Source organism: Morus notabilis, unplaced genomic scaffold (assembly GCF_000414095.1).
Source record: "Morus notabilis unplaced genomic scaffold, ASM41409v2 Scaffold315, whole genome shotgun sequence".
In the NCBI taxonomy this organism is placed as follows: Eukaryota; Viridiplantae; Streptophyta; class Magnoliopsida; order Rosales; family Moraceae; genus Morus; species Morus notabilis.
The window spans coordinates 461,264-478,638 of NW_010360512.1; the positions used below are offsets into that span (position 1 = coordinate 461,264).

The 17,375-nt window shown below is 34.1% G+C and overlaps 2 protein-coding genes across 2 annotated transcripts in view; both read left to right on the forward strand.

Moving 5' to 3' along the window:
- Nucleotides 1–8,240: 8,240 nt before the first annotated feature.
- Nucleotides 8,241–9,213, forward strand: LOC21399513 (17.4 kDa class I heat shock protein). The gene is made up of 2 exons (XM_010096582.1): nucleotides 8,241–8,433; nucleotides 8,975–9,213. The coding sequence occupies exons 1-2, from the start codon at nucleotides 8,241–8,243 to the stop codon at nucleotides 9,211–9,213; spliced, it is 432 nt and encodes a 143-aa protein (XP_010094884.1).
- Nucleotides 9,214–12,668: 3,455 nt separating this feature from the next.
- Nucleotides 12,669–17,375, forward strand: part of LOC21399514 (uncharacterized aarF domain-containing protein kinase At1g71810, chloroplastic) — an 11,583-nt gene continuing 6,876 nt past the window's right edge. Inside the window, exons 1-10 of the mRNA XM_010096583.2 lie at nucleotides 12,669–13,167; nucleotides 13,245–13,289; nucleotides 13,396–13,434; nucleotides 14,096–14,266; nucleotides 14,396–14,548; nucleotides 14,846–14,881; nucleotides 15,645–15,688; nucleotides 16,341–16,431; nucleotides 17,055–17,096; nucleotides 17,204–17,312. Coding sequence (XP_010094885.1) covers nucleotides 12,802–13,167; nucleotides 13,245–13,289; nucleotides 13,396–13,434; nucleotides 14,096–14,266; nucleotides 14,396–14,548; nucleotides 14,846–14,881; nucleotides 15,645–15,688; nucleotides 16,341–16,431; nucleotides 17,055–17,096; nucleotides 17,204–17,312 — 1,096 coding nt within the window. The 5' untranslated portion in view covers nucleotides 12,669–12,801. The remainder of the gene's footprint in view (nucleotides 13,168–13,244; nucleotides 13,290–13,395; nucleotides 13,435–14,095; nucleotides 14,267–14,395; nucleotides 14,549–14,845; nucleotides 14,882–15,644; nucleotides 15,689–16,340; nucleotides 16,432–17,054; nucleotides 17,097–17,203; nucleotides 17,313–17,375) is intronic.

The following is a 17,375-nucleotide window of genomic DNA, read 5'->3' on the forward strand; positions in this document are numbered from 1 at the left end:
AAACACTAAAGTACATACGTACTTATACGTTCCAAATACAAAAATTCAAGTCCTAGCTACTAGTGATCTGCTGATTATGTAACATTGACGATAAATACTATTATTCTTTTAAAAAATACATATAAAGTGGCCTGGTAATTAGGGAATTACCAACTTTTAAAAACTTACTGTTTCCTGTTTGTGAAATTACTTTAATGAATTTGTTCTAAATGGAAAGTTGATCGGATTTTAGATTGCTATTAACTAATAATGCAACGGTAATCGCTATTCTTTTTTTTCACAGTATAACCTCCTTTTTCTCCCTTCACATATGATTCCATGCACGTACGTCGTAATTACAAAAGTTATATTTACATGATAAAACTCAGATATATTGCAGCTAATAATCTAGTTTTGAATATTTATATATGTTAGCAAACAGCTTATTCACTAAAAAATAGCATTTCAATTTTAAACGAAGATTTTCAACATTAAAAAAATGATTTTATTAACTAAAAAGTTAGTAAGTGTTGATTAAAAATGTGATATATAATTATTTCCATCATGAAGAAAATTTAGAAAATCGCCAATTTACCAAATTTGATTAGGATAAATTATAGTAAATCTTGAATTTAACAAATTCTGTCATATTGATCCCGGATGTACTTTTGTTTACAAACTTACCCCCAAAAAAAAAAAGAAAAAAAAAAAGGTTTCTGTCGTCTACTTCAAGTCCCTGCAAAAAATGGTTATTTACCTCCTTTGTCCTAAAACATATATACTATGTACTTTACACACAGGAGTAACTTTTGACTTGTTAATAAAATACCATTAATCATGCATGACATTTAGCTTTATACACTTATAAATGAAAAGGTATTTGGGGAATATTGGCGCAGATACATCACACACCCGGACACACAAATTGAGAGAGCAAGAGAGAAAGGTATAGTATAAGAAAACTCATAATATCATATCAATGAAGTGCAAGAGTGAGATTATTAGTTCATCATTTGTGCCTGCGATGATAGTGGTGCTTCTTGTTGTCCACTTTTCCACACCAGTCTTTGCTTCTTGTAAAGGAGCCAAACCGCCTCCTCCTCATCCTTCTCCCCCGGAACGGCCCGGGTGTGATGTTGTTGCCACAAATGGTCATCTTCTCCGGCGAATGACGCTGGCCGCGGGCGACGGATATAGCGATGAAGACGGTTGTATCGGATCCTTATGCAGTGGCACTAAACCTTGCTGTCCTTGGTGTCTTTGCATTCCTGTACCTGGAAGATCTGGTGGCATTTGCCTAGGGCTTTGCTGCCTTTTTGATAATTGGGGAAAATAGTTATTGATAGTTAATTAATGTACTCTTAATATTGTTAATATGAATACAGGCTATTAGGTCAAACGCATCAGGTAGAGTGAAGTGGAACATATGTCTATAATATATCTATATGTTTCCTCTAATTTCCTGTAACAAAAGCAAAGCGAGTTTGCCAATAGTGGAATAAAGAAGAGAGTGCCATGTTATATATGCAGTATTGCTTATTTCTGCGCTCTCTATTCATGATGCAGAATATGAAGATTATATTTGTAATTTTTAGATTTCATAATTATTTATTAGGATATTTTTTTTTATTATAATTTTTTCTTTTTTTAGAAATCTATGAATACAAAATTAGTGATTGTAATTTCATTTAAGCTTTGATGTTTTATTAATGATATATTGAGTTTTCAATTTCCTTCTCTTGAGTTTTTGTTCTTCCTCTATTTTATCTCTCTAGTGATTTTTGGTTCTGTTCCTCCCCTTGATTCCGTTCTCGTCTTTAAGTTCTTTCCATGTTCTAAAATTGATCCTCGTCCTATACCAATATTTTAATTTTAGCGTCATCAAGATGATCGACATTGTCATTTTGGCGTTTATATTTTAGTGTTAAAGATGACTGGAAGATATTTTTGTTTTCAATGTAAACGACCAAGGGGTTTGTAAAGTTAATTGAAAAAATAAATAAGCTGTAAAATAAAAACGAAAGAAACAAAGGTCTCGTTCATTTCACCGATTCGAGTTTAGAATTCCAGTTTTGCTACAGTAAAAAGCTCTCAGAAACAGTCACATTTAACTTTTTTACTACAGTAAAAAACTCTCACATAAAATCATATCTCAACTCAAATTAAAAACTCGAATCAACGAACTAAACGGACCTTTGGGGAACCCTTTTTTCCCTTGTGTAAGTTAATTAATAATATATTAGTGTAGAAGAGGAAGTAGTGTTGTTGATACAGAATTTATTATACCACCATAGCTAGAGGCTATAGAATATTATTCAATATTTGGCTTGTGTATGCTTGCAATATTTTTCTCTTTTTTATTTTTTGGGTAATTAATTATAGTACAAAAATCGATGCTTATGATTTGGGTTTCTTGTATATATTCATTCCGGTGGCGTTTTAGTTGGCGTGTGTTACATTCAAGAGACAAACAAGTTTTGAATTTGGCTTCAATTATTTGTTATAACAACGAAGAAACTATTGAACATAGTCAGCCGGATTTTTCTATGTTACATATATAATCTTAAGCTCAAAGGAAAGCCTTTGGCAATGTCTTACACACATATAATAGACGCATTTTGAAATTATTGAGTGAGGGGACCGGTGGACAGGACGTATTTTTAGTGGGCGCCAATTATAAGAGAGTTTCTTGGGTAAGTTAATTCTATCGATAGTTTCAATTTTTAATTATTGGATTGGGTAAAAATTACATTAGATTAAAAAAGTATATGAAATAGAGATTTTAATATAAATATAACGGTTGAAAATAGAAAACTATTAATAATTTATTTTTTCTGATCCTATTAGAGAAACTCCCTAATTATTATTGTGACTGAGGTGTATATTAATTTTCTCTTATGCTAGTTGTTCTCTCTCTTTCATTAAAAAAAAAGAAAAGAAAAGACGAATTTGGCATGCTCCTTTTACCTAGATCTAGGTCAAGTGTAACATGGTCGGTACGTGATGCAGGAAGAATAATAAAATTAATATATTAGTTTAGTAATTTTACAAAAAATTTTAATGTCTAGTTTAATTATCGTCTCTTTTATTCTGTTATTATTTTTGTATGTGTGCTATAAATAATTACAATACATATTATAATAGTAAGACTTAAATATTTTAATAATTAAATTAGAGTTGAATTTCTTCTCTAATTTAAAAATTTTAATATGCTAATAAAATCTATCATATTCATCCCACTGCGTCAGTTGGCATAGAAGCTCGGTTCTTTCCCGGAGAAGTACGATAGCTATGGACGGTTATTGGAGCCACTGAAGTCGCGGTGTTCGAAGGTGGAGTGGCCACCAACGACCGTGTTCTCCACCGCCTATCCACACATACTACCATTCACCTTCTCCACCACCATCTCAACGCCATAACCACCACCGTGATCCTCACTACGACCACCATTACCACCATCACCGTGACCACTCTCCACCACCATTACCATATCACCACCGTGACCTCCACCACCACTACCACCATCATCCGAGATACCACCACCAATACACAGCCACTGCATATCCAAATCCAAATCCAAACCCCATTACACCACATCGTACCCAAAATCATCGAGGCCACCGACACTACCCAAACCAACAATACAACCAGCCCTTGAGTAGCACCGTCGGTGATCGTCGACATCAACGGAGCCTTGAACGAGACCCACTTCCGTCACACTAGAACCATGAGATCCGTCGAGCTCTCCGTCGTGCCATCCGACGAATCGATGAGATTCGCGCGTCTTTCCGCCATGATTTCGATGAGATTCGTGGTTCTTTCCGCCACGATCTCCGTCAGGACCACATCTTCGCACGAGTGCAGCAGAGAAGATGAACAAGATCTGTGGAATTGTGAGCGAGGCTCGCATCAACGGAGTTCGAATCGAGAGAGAAAACTAGATCCGTGGCTTCGTCGACTTCGGACTTCGATCATCGAAGAGCTGCTCGACACCGGCGGCGCGAATTTCTCAGGTCCTACGGAGAAGCACTGCAGCCATGGCGACGCGAGCGACTCGATTCTGATGCCGACAGCGAAGCTGAGCGTTGATTCGCTGCCTAGTTATTCTCTTACGATCTGCAAGACACAAAGCCAATGGAGAAATTTGTTTGCCTATAGAGCCTGTTGCCGGAGAAGGAGATTGTCGTGGTGGCGGCGACCTGTGGAATTGTCGTGGCGGCGGCGACCTGCGGAAGTGCGACGGCGACTTGTAGAACAATGGCGGCAGCGACCTCCAAAGCAATGGCGTCTGTCATCCCACACAATCTGCAACCGAACTTGACAATGTGCAGCATGGAGCCCTAAGAAACGAAGAGCAAGCCCAAGCCAAAATGGACCCATTTCAAATCAATGAGCCCAGCCCACACTCAACTCAAGTGTGTGAGCCTAAGAAGTTGAGCTCGTTTAGTTCGCTGATTTGAGTTTTTAATTCGAGTTAAGATATGATCTTATGTGAGAGCCTTTTACTGTAGTAAAAAAGTTAGATGCGACTGTTTTCTGAGAGTTTTTTACTATAAAATTCGAATTCTAAATTCGAATCGGTAAAATGAACGGGCTTAAGTGATCTACATCAGTTTTACACGCACAACATTTATACCAAATTTAATTCTCACCAGAGGCCTATGTTATCCAAAGGTAAATCCACTACTCTTGCAGATATGACGAAATTTGTTTCTGAGTGGTTTGAGTTTGAAGAAAGTAATGATGCTTCTTGTGTCACATTGGGAGTTGGAATTGTTAATTGTGGGGATATTATTCAAGAAGATTCTATTGATGATTTTAATGTGGACAAATTTGAAAATTTAGACGAGCAAATTGGTCTTGAAATTGAATCCCAAGGTGAGGAAGACATTGAAATTACTAATTGTGGGAATCTTGATGAAGAGCTTGTGGATCATTTTAATGTGGATAAAATTAAAGGAGAAGGTGAAGAAATTGATTTCATAGGGGTTGTTAAAATTCTAAATGGGTCAATTAAGGGTGTCAATTTCATTGATCGATTGGTTGGTACGATAGGAGTCGGATTTGAGAAATTCAAGACTAAGAGAGTGAGACAATGTCATCGGTGTATATTTTTGATATTTTCCGCATTCCATTGGAGCATTATTTTGAATCCATTATGGTTTTGGAATGTGTTACGGAGAAGCTACTCAATCGGGGTCTATCATTCTCATAAGCCGAAGAGGGATCGTTTCCATTAGTGGTTCTGCTTGCTACATCATGTTCATCTTTTGTACGCTCCTACCGAACTCGAGGTCGAGTTCTTTTCAAAGAAGGGGTGAACTGATGTAGGAAGAATAATAGAATTAATATATTAGTTTAGTAATTTTACGAAAAGTCTTAATTTCTAGTTTAATTGTAGTTTCTTTTACTATTATGTCGTTTGGCATAGTTGATATTTTGTTGTCGTTTTTGTATATGAGCTATAAATAGCCACAATACCTATTGTAATAGTAAGACTTCAATATTTTGATAATTGAATTAGAGTTGAGTTTCCTTTCTAATTAGAAGGTTTTCCCATTTATGGGTTCTTTTAGGTGGATTCGGAAATTCTTTATCCGGATTGAGCCGGTAAAATCCCATTCTATCTATTCTGCTGTTTCAGTATGCTTTGGGATTATAATTATAACAATTTTGTACAAAGCATGTTTTGCTTTTCCTTTAAGTTTGGGTTTCAAGTTTGAATAATTGAGTTGATCATGGCGGTAATGTGTTCAGCAAAAATATTGAATGAATATAGATAAAGTCAGATACCATATACATGTCGTGCAAGCTCTAAATTCTAGATCTCTATCAATTCCATACTATAAATAGAGATTCATAAACATAATATCATTGTTACCAGCTCATAAGCTTGCTTCATAAGATATTAACAAATTAATCAAAAAGATGATTTTTCGGCACAAAGGTTTTACTTTTTTTAACAATTATAATTAAATATGAAAAGTTTGCACTCACTAAAATATTCATTTTACACGGCGACAAATATTTTCGTACGGAAAAGAGAATTTGACAGGAAAAAGAAAATATTCACGAGAAACGTCCGCTTTTATTTGTTTAATAAAAACACAAATGGATGATTCAACACAAAGTCAAATGGCTCCACATGTACTAAAGTTTTTTGCATGAACCCAAATAAAGTGAAAGCGAAGGAAAAAAAGAGGAAAAAAAAAAAAAAAAAACGCAACCATGAAGCCATGTGGAAAAGTTATGAAGAAAGAGGAAAAAAAAAAAAAAAAACGCAACCATGAAGCCATGTGGAAAAGTTATGAACAAATGAGAGTTATTATTATTTTTATATACCTCGCGCCAGATTACATTTTGCATTATGATCTGTTTTTCTTATAATCACTTGCGGTGATAGTTATTGGCTGTAATTAAATTTTAAAAAATGAACAGATTCTATTAATAAATTGTTTAAAGTAGAAAGATGTAAAATTTAATAGTTATAAAGACTGTAGGAGAAATGATAAAATATGTGTGTGAGAAAATATAACCTAACATACATTATAATCGGATTTTTCTTGAAAAGCAAATGATAAACAAAAGAAAAAACTATGAACATGTATGCATAATTCATGAACACAAATATAACCAAGAGCATGTATGCTTAAACACACATAGATAAAGCACAAAAGAGGAGTTATTAAGAACTCGTTTAGTTTGCTGATTCGAGTTTTTAATTTGAGTTGAGATGTAACTTTATGTGAGAGCTTTTTACTGTAGTAAAAAAGTTAAATGTAACTGTTTCTGAGAGCTTTTTACTGTATCAAAACTCAAATTCTAAACTCGAATCGGTAAAATGAACGGGTATATTGATAAAATGAAAAAAAAAGAGTTAAAAGAATCTACTAAAAAAACAAAAACGACTCCGCGTGGAGGAGAAGTTGTGCACACATAAAGCTCATACAAAACTTAAAAAAAAAAAAAAGGGGGGTTAAAAGTAGAGAATAGAATCTAGTGAAAAATATCATTAATGGATTGGTGTAACATTAAAAATGTTTTTTTTTTTTCGAGATTCTATATTCCAAAATGTTATTTTATGATTCTTACTTAGACACTGTGTTGTGAGAAGTTAGATGTGTGATTGTATAAGTGAAAATCATGAATTTTTCAGTTGAATTGAATCAGGTCATTTTCGTTATATGAGGTTATGAAATTTTTTAAGTGACGAAAGAGATGGAAGCACACCAATAATTTTTTCTAAAGAAAAAAAAAAAGATTGAAAAATTTAAAGGACACAACGTGTCAAATTATGATCTAAAAAGTTAGAAGCAACAGAAAAAGGGGGGGAAAAAAAAAGAAAAGAAAAGTATCGGTTCATGAGGGAGGAGAGTACTTAAATCACTGGCATCCGTTTAAAGTCTCCTTAAATGATTAAAGAAAAGGCAAATTTGAGTTTTTAACTTCGGTCCTAACGACGTTGAGGATTGGTTTTGATTTATGAAAAATTAACACATTGATATTGACAGATTATTTATTCATATTAATATATTATTGACAGATTTTCGTCTATCCTAGGAATCGACAGTAATGAATAAATAGCAGTAGTAGTATTTAAGATCATCAAAACTTGCACAAACCCAGAAGGAGTCTCGGATCTCTTTCGGACAAGTGATCTGAAGGTTCAAGGCCGGCGACTTGTAGATTGACATCTCCTTTCGTCTTGAAAGAGTCTTAGGGAAGTGTTAACACTTTAACAATGATTAATTTACTTAGATAATTAATTAGTCACGTCTAAAAACGAACGCCCCAAATTTTCTAGGTAAATCCTCACATAAAAATAAAAAATATATATAAATATAACGATTAAAAAAACCTAAAATACGTATTTACTTAACTTTTAAGATATAGATTAAACTTTTTTTCCTAGAAAAAAAAAATATAGCTTTTAACTTAGTAAAGCAGAAAAATTACCAAACATTTGGAGTTTTTGTTTTTTTGTTTTTACCACGAATATTAATAAATTGGCACGTCCAAATGTGACACCAAAACTGACCACGCGGCGCTTTCTTAAAAACGTGTCACCGGTCCACAATGCAACGTATCCCACAACCAAAGCGACACTTACCACAATGGGATCAATTTTCCCATTATTCAAGTAGGTTCCTAGCTATATCCGGCTTGAGAAAGTTGGATATATATATAATTTTGGCAAAAAAAAAACAAAAGAAGTTCTCAGAGAAAGCAAACCAGAAGAAACTTGCTATTTGTCCAAGAACATGACATGGCTGGGACCGTGGCTTGGGTGGCGCAGAGGCAGCTGGGACGAAAACTGGATCGGGTCGGACGTGTGGGACCCTTTCGGGTTCGGTTCGTCCAGCGAACGCCGCGACGACACCGCTGCTCTCGCTGGCGCCCACGTAGACTGGCGTGAAACCGACAACTTCCACATCTTTCGTGCTGACGTTCCCGGTTAATTAGCTATCAATTGATATTAATTATGAATATTCATTTTATATTAGCCTATGCGTATCTTTAGTGCCTACAATTGTTCTCTGTTTTTTTTTTTCTTCCTTTCTTAATTTTGATGAAAAATTTGGCTGTTTTAAAAAGTAATATATATTGATCTTCAAGGACCGGGACTTTAATAAGGTATTTGGTACGAGAATTCGTGTCATGATTCGAATCATGGTTCGTAGTAGTTAGCTGGTTACAGTATTTTCTCAAAAAAAAAAAAAAACAAAAAAAACACATATAAATCAATAATAGTTCTGAATGCGTAAATTAAACGTACACTAAGTAAGTTATAGATATGTGTCTCAACTGATCCAAGGAGAATTCTATTGGTCACATATATATATTGTAAACAGAATTAAAAAAAAAAAAAAAAAACCATGAAAGAGAAGGAATTGGCTACACTAGGTTGTGCAGTGTGGTTGTGTGGGCTAATATCACCTTGGTGCAAGTTAGCAAGTTGCATATTGTCAAAATTTCATGTTAATTTGAATGGCAGGGGTGAGAAAGGAGGAAGTAAAGGTACACGTGGAGGACGGTAACATACTCCAGATCGACACGTGGCACCGAGTCGAGAGGCGGCGCGGCAGCTTCGTAAGGCGGTTCCGGCTGCCGGACAACGCCAACCTCGACGACATCAAGTGCAGCCTCGAGGACGGAGTGCTCAGCGTCATGGTTCCCAAGAAGGAAACTGATCAGGAAACTCGCGGCAATGTTAGGCACATAGATATAGATTGAATCTCTGGTGATCATCTGTTTTTCTCATCTCTTTTTTGGGTAACTATAACACTCGTGGTTTGGCTGTGATCATGTGGTGTGAAAAGTATTATGTGAAATGCGACGTACGTGGTATGTTTGTATTAAAAAAAAAAAAAAGTAGTAGACATGCATGGGTACGTATTTGTAGAAATTATACGTTTGGATGTTGATCATAAATGCTCTTGTAGATATATGAAATACATGCGGGCCCGTTCACTTCGCTGATTTGAGTTTGTAATTCGAGTTGAGATGTGATTTTGTGTGAGAGCTTTTTACTGTAGCAAAAAAGTTAGATGTGACTGTTTCTGAGAGCTTTTTACTGTACTAAAACTCGAATTCTAAACTCGAATCAGCGAAATGAACGAGGCCTTAGCTTCTGATGTAATTATAAGATGCGTGTAGTGCAGTGTAATGAGTTGCAAGTATACATGCGTATAGGAGGAGGTTGGTTTTTTTTTTTTTTTTTTTTTTTTTTTTTTTTTTTAAATTGTCGAAGATTAATATGCGTAGGGTATGTGTATTAAAATGTATGTTAACTCGCAAAAATTGCCGAAAAAAAGTGTGATTTATTGCCATTCAGATTTTGGCGCTTGCAATTCTTGCGAGTTGCACATAATTATAACATGGCTAACTATTGCTATTATTAGGCACGCGAATTTGATATTCAACGGCGATTTCTGATTTAGAATTGAATTTTGCTTTTGTGTTTTGAGTTTTTCTGTTCCTTGTGAAATATGCTAATGGTGAAAATTTTTCAACAATAGATTAAATGCCAGTAATCAATGAAGAATAAAGTGTAATTAATGCTGGAAATAAATAAACACCGAAGAATTTAGGGTGATTCACCCTCAATTTGAGAGTTGAGTTAGGGGACTTTTCACTATGAAGAAGCTAGGAATAGTACTAGTAGGAAATGAATTATAAGAAAAGGTGAATTAAATTTTACGGAATTAAGTTCTAAATAATAATGTTTACTAATCTATAAGGGAGGTAAATTGCATGGAGAATTAAATTCGTATTATGTTATTTACTTTCTTAAAAAGTTAAAAGGAATAGGAATAGAATAAGTGCAGTTATAAACGTGTCACATAAGTAACTAATTAAATTAAAGTGAAGGTAAATTAGTAAATAAGTTTAGGTTAGGTCCTATTTTTTAGGGAAAGTAATTAAATTTTGTAGGTAGAGTGTGAGAATAAGTTCTTCCTTATAATCAAGTGACAAGTAATTTAATTCTTCATTTGGAGGTGAGACTTATCCTATCTAATTCTTAAATGTAAAAGTAAACATAAGAATTTAAAATCAGGAGTTTAATAACTTTTTTATGTAAAGTAAACATAAGAATTTAAAATCAAGAATATAATAACTTTTTTTGGGATTGAATTCTTGATTAGTAAACGCGATTGAATTCTTGATAAGTAAATGTGCATTCTAATGCTCTGCTCTGATGGTTGGGAAGGAAAATTAGGACACGTTTGGAACTCGTTGTAAAATGATTTTATTTTTTATATGAAAATGAAAATGAAAACGTTTTCAATCTCAGACAGAAAGCATTTTAATGTGTTTGGTAGTTTTATCAATAGATTATTTTCAGTGTAAAAAAACTCATTAATATCTCTTTTTCTCTTTCTCCTCAAGAGAGGAGAAAACGAAAACAAAAAATAGAAAACGATTAAAAATCATTTTTCATTTATTTCATTTTAATCTAAACTAAAAAATCATTTTCATTTCCATTTTTTGTCTTTATTGCATTAAACGTCGTTTTAAAAACGTTTTTATTTTTTTTTTTCGAAAAACGTAAAAAATAAAAACGAAAACAATTATAAACACGACCTTAGACCTTAGGTTTTCTATAAGGTGTTCCCTCCTATTTATACCTCTCTACAATGTAGGTTTGATACCTCTCTACAATGTAGGTTTGACATCTGTTGTTGTTAAGATGACCTTTTAATTGATTTATAGAAATGTCAATACGCATTTCTTCACTTTGTAAGCATTTTTTAACGGAGTTAACAACAAACAAGATATCAAACCATTATCATGCCTAATTAAAAATTCTCTAATTCATAACATCGCTAGACTTTTAGCTTCACTTTCACTGTTGGGATGCTCATTATTTTCTGCTAGTTCAAACTAAGCATCTCTTATTTCTTGAGCTTGAATTCTAATTGTCCCAAAAGTTAAACTCTTAATACGACTTTCCCAACTAGTTTGTGACGGTGATTTTAAAGTGAAATAGTTGTGTTATTTTTCAACATTTTTCATCGCTTGGGTTAAGAAAAGAACAATGAATGTGTTCGTCGTAAAACTCTAAAAAAATGATACAACTCTTAACACAAGAGGTGACAAGATCACAAAATACTAAATCCTAATGACAATCATAAATATACATAATGCCTTGGGATTTATCTCTAATATCTTTTTTGTACACCTTATGCTTTTCTTTCATGTTAGATCCGTCATCATATTATTGTCTTTTTTAGATTTTTGACTCGTCCAAGTGCATTAAGACTGCATTTGGTATTTGCTTTTCGCTCTCAAAATCAACTTTTTCTTATAGCAAAAGCTGATTTTAGTGTTTAGTAAATATTCTCAAAATTATTTTTTGAAGAATTTTTGAAAAATCTATCGCCAAAATCAAAAGCAGTCCAAAGGTAACTTTAATTTTTAGATTGTGCGGAAATAAGCACAGTAGAATTAATGAAACTGTCATAATACTCTTAATAAAATTTAAAATTTAAAATCTTTTCAATTTAAAATTCATACTTGTAATAAAAAATAAAATAAAATAATAATACAATAATATAATATAATATAATGTAATAGTAATACTGTAACAAATAATATCATAATTATATTAATAACTTTAATATTATTATTTTATCATATAATATGATATAATAATAATAATAATATGATATTATAATTGTAATTTTTAATTATATTATAACTGAAATATTATTATTTTTATGTAATATTATAATATTGTAGCTATATTAACCATTTTAATAATATTATTATATTCTATATCATAATTATATAATAAGAGTTTTTTATTATATTAAATATAATAACAAATATATATTACATTGTAATTATATATGTTAATATAATCGTAATTCTTAATTATCTATAGTAATTTAATCTCATAATTTATCTACGCTATTACATTGATTTGAGAATCAGTATAATTATTATAATTATAGTTTACACCACACTAGATACTTTTTGTGACAACTGTTTTTTCTTTTAACACAATTAAAAATAATTTTTCTAAAATCTACGAAAATATTAAATTAAACCTAAATAGACATTTTCCAGAAGTATCATTGGCTTTTAAAAATACTGCATAAATAAATAAATAAGCGGATAAAAATAAACAGCACCACAAAAAAGGAGACGTTAGCTGCTTGCAAGCCAAAAACTCCAACAGAAGTTCCACCATTCCCTTTCCCTCCTTTCCTTCTTCACAAAACATCAAAATCAGAAAACGATATAAATATATAATCGCCAACACACGAGTCACGAGACGAGTGGCTCGCAATCTACTTCTTCATTCTCCGTTTTCCGATGCCAATTCTCCTTCCTTCTCCCTCTTCCCTCCCTTCTTTTCCCGCCACATCCAAACCCCAAATCCTCCGCCGCCAATCGCCGCCACTTTCCTCCTTCTCTCTCCGCCGCCGGCCGCTTTTCCGGCCACAATATGCCGGCCGAGAAGTCGACGCCTTCACGGAGAAGTCCGGCTACCTCTTCGACCTCGGCGTCTCCGAGGCCGACTCCTTGGCGGTGTACGACGTCGCCAGAATCGCCACCATCTTCAGACGTCGGCCCTTCCTCGTCGCTCGCCGGCTCTTCCAGATCGGCGCCACCTTCGGCAAGTGGTTCGCGCTTCGCTACGTCGATGGCCTCATGGACCGCTCCGACCAGATGTTTGAGGTCTGCTTGTTTTGGAATTTGACGCATTTTCTATTTGGGCAAGAATTCAATAAAGTTTTAGTTTTTTTTTTCCCCAGGTTAGAGCTGCAGAGCTTCGTAAAATATTGGTTGAACTGGGTCCGGTATGTTGCACTAATTTCTACTCTTCCACTCTATATTTGCTGATAGTTTTTGTCTCATTATGTTTTTTTTTTTGTTTTTTGTTTTTTTTTTTTTGGGCAAATGTAGGCGTATGTCAAAATTGCTCAGGCAATCTCATCACGAGCCGTAAGTTCATCAATGCTTTATACTGTTTTAAGTGAACAATATGTTGTAATTCATTAAGTTCAAGCTATTTCTTTTGAAGTTATTAGCAGTATGTAATAACTAAAGTAAATGCAATGCCAAAGGTTTTTTCTTTTATATATGTGTCGGTAAAAGATAGTATAATAACGAAACAAGAAGGTTTGTCAAAATCTCAGACCAGGACAACATATTAATGTGTTCTAGTTTTAACATTCTCAAGTGCTTATTGTTGAGATAGGGCGTTGCTTGTCCTTTGTTTTGCTATTGAACCATCAACATGAGATAAGGAAATGAACTGGATAACTTTCAGTTATATTTAAGATTTCGGTTTGGAATGATTTTTGGGTTCCGAATGTCTTGTCTCTAGTCTCTATGATGAAAAAGTGTCTTCGACCACTAGCTGGAGATCTATGTAATGCACCCTAGAAACATAGGTTTCATGTAGTTTGAATGGTCATATGCTAGTAATATAATGTTCGGGCTAAGGTTATGTGAAAGAAGTGAAAAATACGCAACTGCAAGGCTGTAGTATGATGAGCTCGCTTAGAATTATGCTTAACAGGGGAGTTCATGGTATTGTTGGTAAGTGGTATTCATTACTGAACGAAGCGGGGACTCATTATATTCCAAATACACTCTGTAGGATTTGATACCGCCCTCATATTTGGACGAGCTTTCACTGTTGCAAGATCGAATATCTCCCTTCTCTACTGAAGTTGCTCTCGATACAATAGAGCAAGAACTTGGTTTACCAATGGACATGATCTTTTCAGAGATTTCACCAGAGCCTATAGCTGCAGCATCCCTAGGGCAGGTTTGTTTCCAGGCACACAACACGTCTAGTTCTTGATTTTGCATGTGGCATATTTTACATTTTATTCGCAATTGTGCACATCAACCTAGTTTTGACACTTCAAATTCACAGATCTTTTTCTCATATTAGGTCTATCAAGCTAGGCTTCGACGTAAGGGACAGCTTGTTGCAGTCAAAGTGCAAAGACCTGGAGTACAAGCTGCTATTTCTCTGGATATATTTATATTGCGTGTCCTAGCAGGATTAGTTAAGAGAGCTAGAAAATTGAACACCGATCTTCAGGTACCGTAAGTTACAGTCTGACAACATGTGAACTCGCCACCTGACTTGACAACATATAGAAAATTTCTTTTGTAGTTGAACTTATGATGAAATTTCTGCATCAGTTTGTGGCTGTTTATGTCTAGCTTTGTTTAGTTGTCTGTTAGTTTGGTGTGTCAAATGCATGATACTAGAATCAATCTACAGTAGCAACGGATGTGTATGTATTGACCTGTGTTGTGTATCATACATTTTCTTCATTTATTTTCAGCTTCATGTTAAATGGTTCTCAAGTTTGAAATTTACATTAACATGCAGGCAGTTGTTGACGAATGGGCATCAAGTCTTTTTCGGGTATATGTGGATCTCTTTACTTTATTCACGTGCAAAACCACGCATATTTTGTTAGACTGTTACTAATGACACTAAAAAAAACGAAAAGGAAAAGCAAAACTTTATGCTAGAAAAGGTTTCCTGGTCTTATTTTTGTTTTTATTTTTACTTTTTTTAAATACCTTTCAATGCTTCTTAATTCTTATTCAGTAAAAGTCCATAGAAAAGCACTAATTTTCGTTCATTCTCACAATTTTGGTAAATTCTATTAAAGAGATGTCTAATAATGAAATCTTTGCTGCCTCTTACTAAATTCAGCGGCACATTACGCTTAAGATTTTATATGTTTTGCAAAAGAACACATTACATTTTAATTTCATCTGCTCACGTTCTTGAATAATGAAGGGGTTGTTTGGTTGGGGGATTCGTATCCCAATTCGAATCATGGTTCATGGTTCGCTACAGTGTTTTCTCCCACAAAAAATATACGTAAATAAAAAATGTTTCTAATCTCATGATTCTAATTCATAAACCAAACGTCTCCGAAATCTTTGCTGCCTCTTACTGAATTCAGTGGCACATTACGCTTCAGATTTTATATGTTTTGCAAAAGAACACATTACATTTTAATTTCATTTGCTCACGTTCTTGAAGACCTTTGTCATTTCTGAAGCATCTTTCTTTTTTGCCCCGTCACATTTTTAGTGCTGCTTCCTTTAGCTTTTTGCATGAGATATATTCTTAGAGCTTTAAATTGAATACAGGTAAATCACATTGAATGCAGGAGATGGACTACAGGCTAGAAGCAAAAAATGGCCGCAAGTTTAAGTAAGAAAACATTTTAACGCTTATAAATTGCATTATTTCACGGTTGATTGTATGTTTTTATTTTTCCTGTCCACCTGTTTATTTTCAACTATAACAGACAGATCCAACTTTTCAACCAATAATAGTTGCTCAAGGTTGGTACTCACTATAGGTTGTACCCCATTATGATTTTATTCTGTTTATTAGTTTGTCTTTCTCTTCCCTCCCCTTTATGCTCTACCAGTCAATAGACGCAGATACACTAGTCTCATTGCCCGTGCTACTACTTTATCCATCCCACCTCTGAGACATCCTCCTACCGACTTATGTTACTACTCCATCCATTTGATGGAAAAACTTTTTAATTTCTGTAACACGGTCTGTCTGGGACAAATGGCAGGATGTCGTACTATTCTGTCATGATTTATATATAGTACAGATTATTAATAATTTTCTTCAAAATAATAGAATAGATTTGTTATCAACAGTCTCGTTTGATTAGTGTCTTTATTTTCTGTTACGTTGACTTGTTTCTGCTTGTTTTGATAGAGCTACTGTGAAGCATTGTAAATGTTCACTTATCACTTCTTGCTCTTTTCCCCGTGTACATGTAACCAAATTGAGCAATTTACATATATATGGTCTAACAATGATCTGCTATGTGCTTAAACAGGCAGCTGTATGGCAGTCTACCTGATGTTTTGGTTCCAGAAATGTACCTGGAGCAGACAACTCGCCGGGTCCTTGTTATGGAGTGGGTGGAGGTATGTTCTATTCCAACTTTGTCCTTGTCCATTATATATATGCTCAGACTATATTTTTGGCTGAACTAATCTCAGCAGACATTTTCAAATTTATCCTTTATTTTGTACTTCTGAAAATAGAAATTTGAAACTTAGTTTCAGACTCCTGATCCAATGAAAATGAAGGCTAGACATTGCAATTAGCAAGAGTAGAATAGTTGAAATTTCACTTTAAGGTGCAACATATTTTCTTCTTGACTGTTGTCTAAATTTGAAACAAGGCAGCAATCCTACACCAGCAGTCTATCCTCACTTTTTTCCTGGGACTTTACCCAGCTGGAATCTTTATTTTTTTCTTTTTTTCATTGATAAATAGATCCTCTTATAAGTCGGTGGCTATGCTGCATGCATCTTTCCACACCTCTTCTTATACAGGTGGGAAGATTGTGCATGGAGCTGCATCTTGCCATGCTGTGAATTTGAATATAAGTTAAGATTATTCACAGATGTGTGACTTAGGTAGAACTAATGAAAGCATAAAACTCTGTCGAAGTTCTTTTCATAAAGAAGTTTAAAGTGTATCTTTTCTCGATATATCATGGACGTAATTCATTTTTTATTTTTTCCTTTTCTTTATTTTTTAGGGGCAAAAGCTGTCAGAAGTGAAGAATCTTTATCTGATTGAGGTTATTGACTAAACTAATGGAGCAAGGATTCTTGAAAGTCGATCTGTATTTATATTTTATCTTAGCCTTCTGGCTAAGTGAGGTGTCTCCTTTCTCGTGCTGAATAGGTAGGAGTCTATTGCTCATTTAATCAACTTCTGGAGTATGGCTTCTACCATGCAGATCCACACCCTGGAAATCTTCTCCGAACATATGATGGGAAACTTGCCTATATAGGTATTTTCTTACCCAACACCCCCCCCCCCCCAAACCAAAAAAAAAACTCTAAAAAAAATCTCT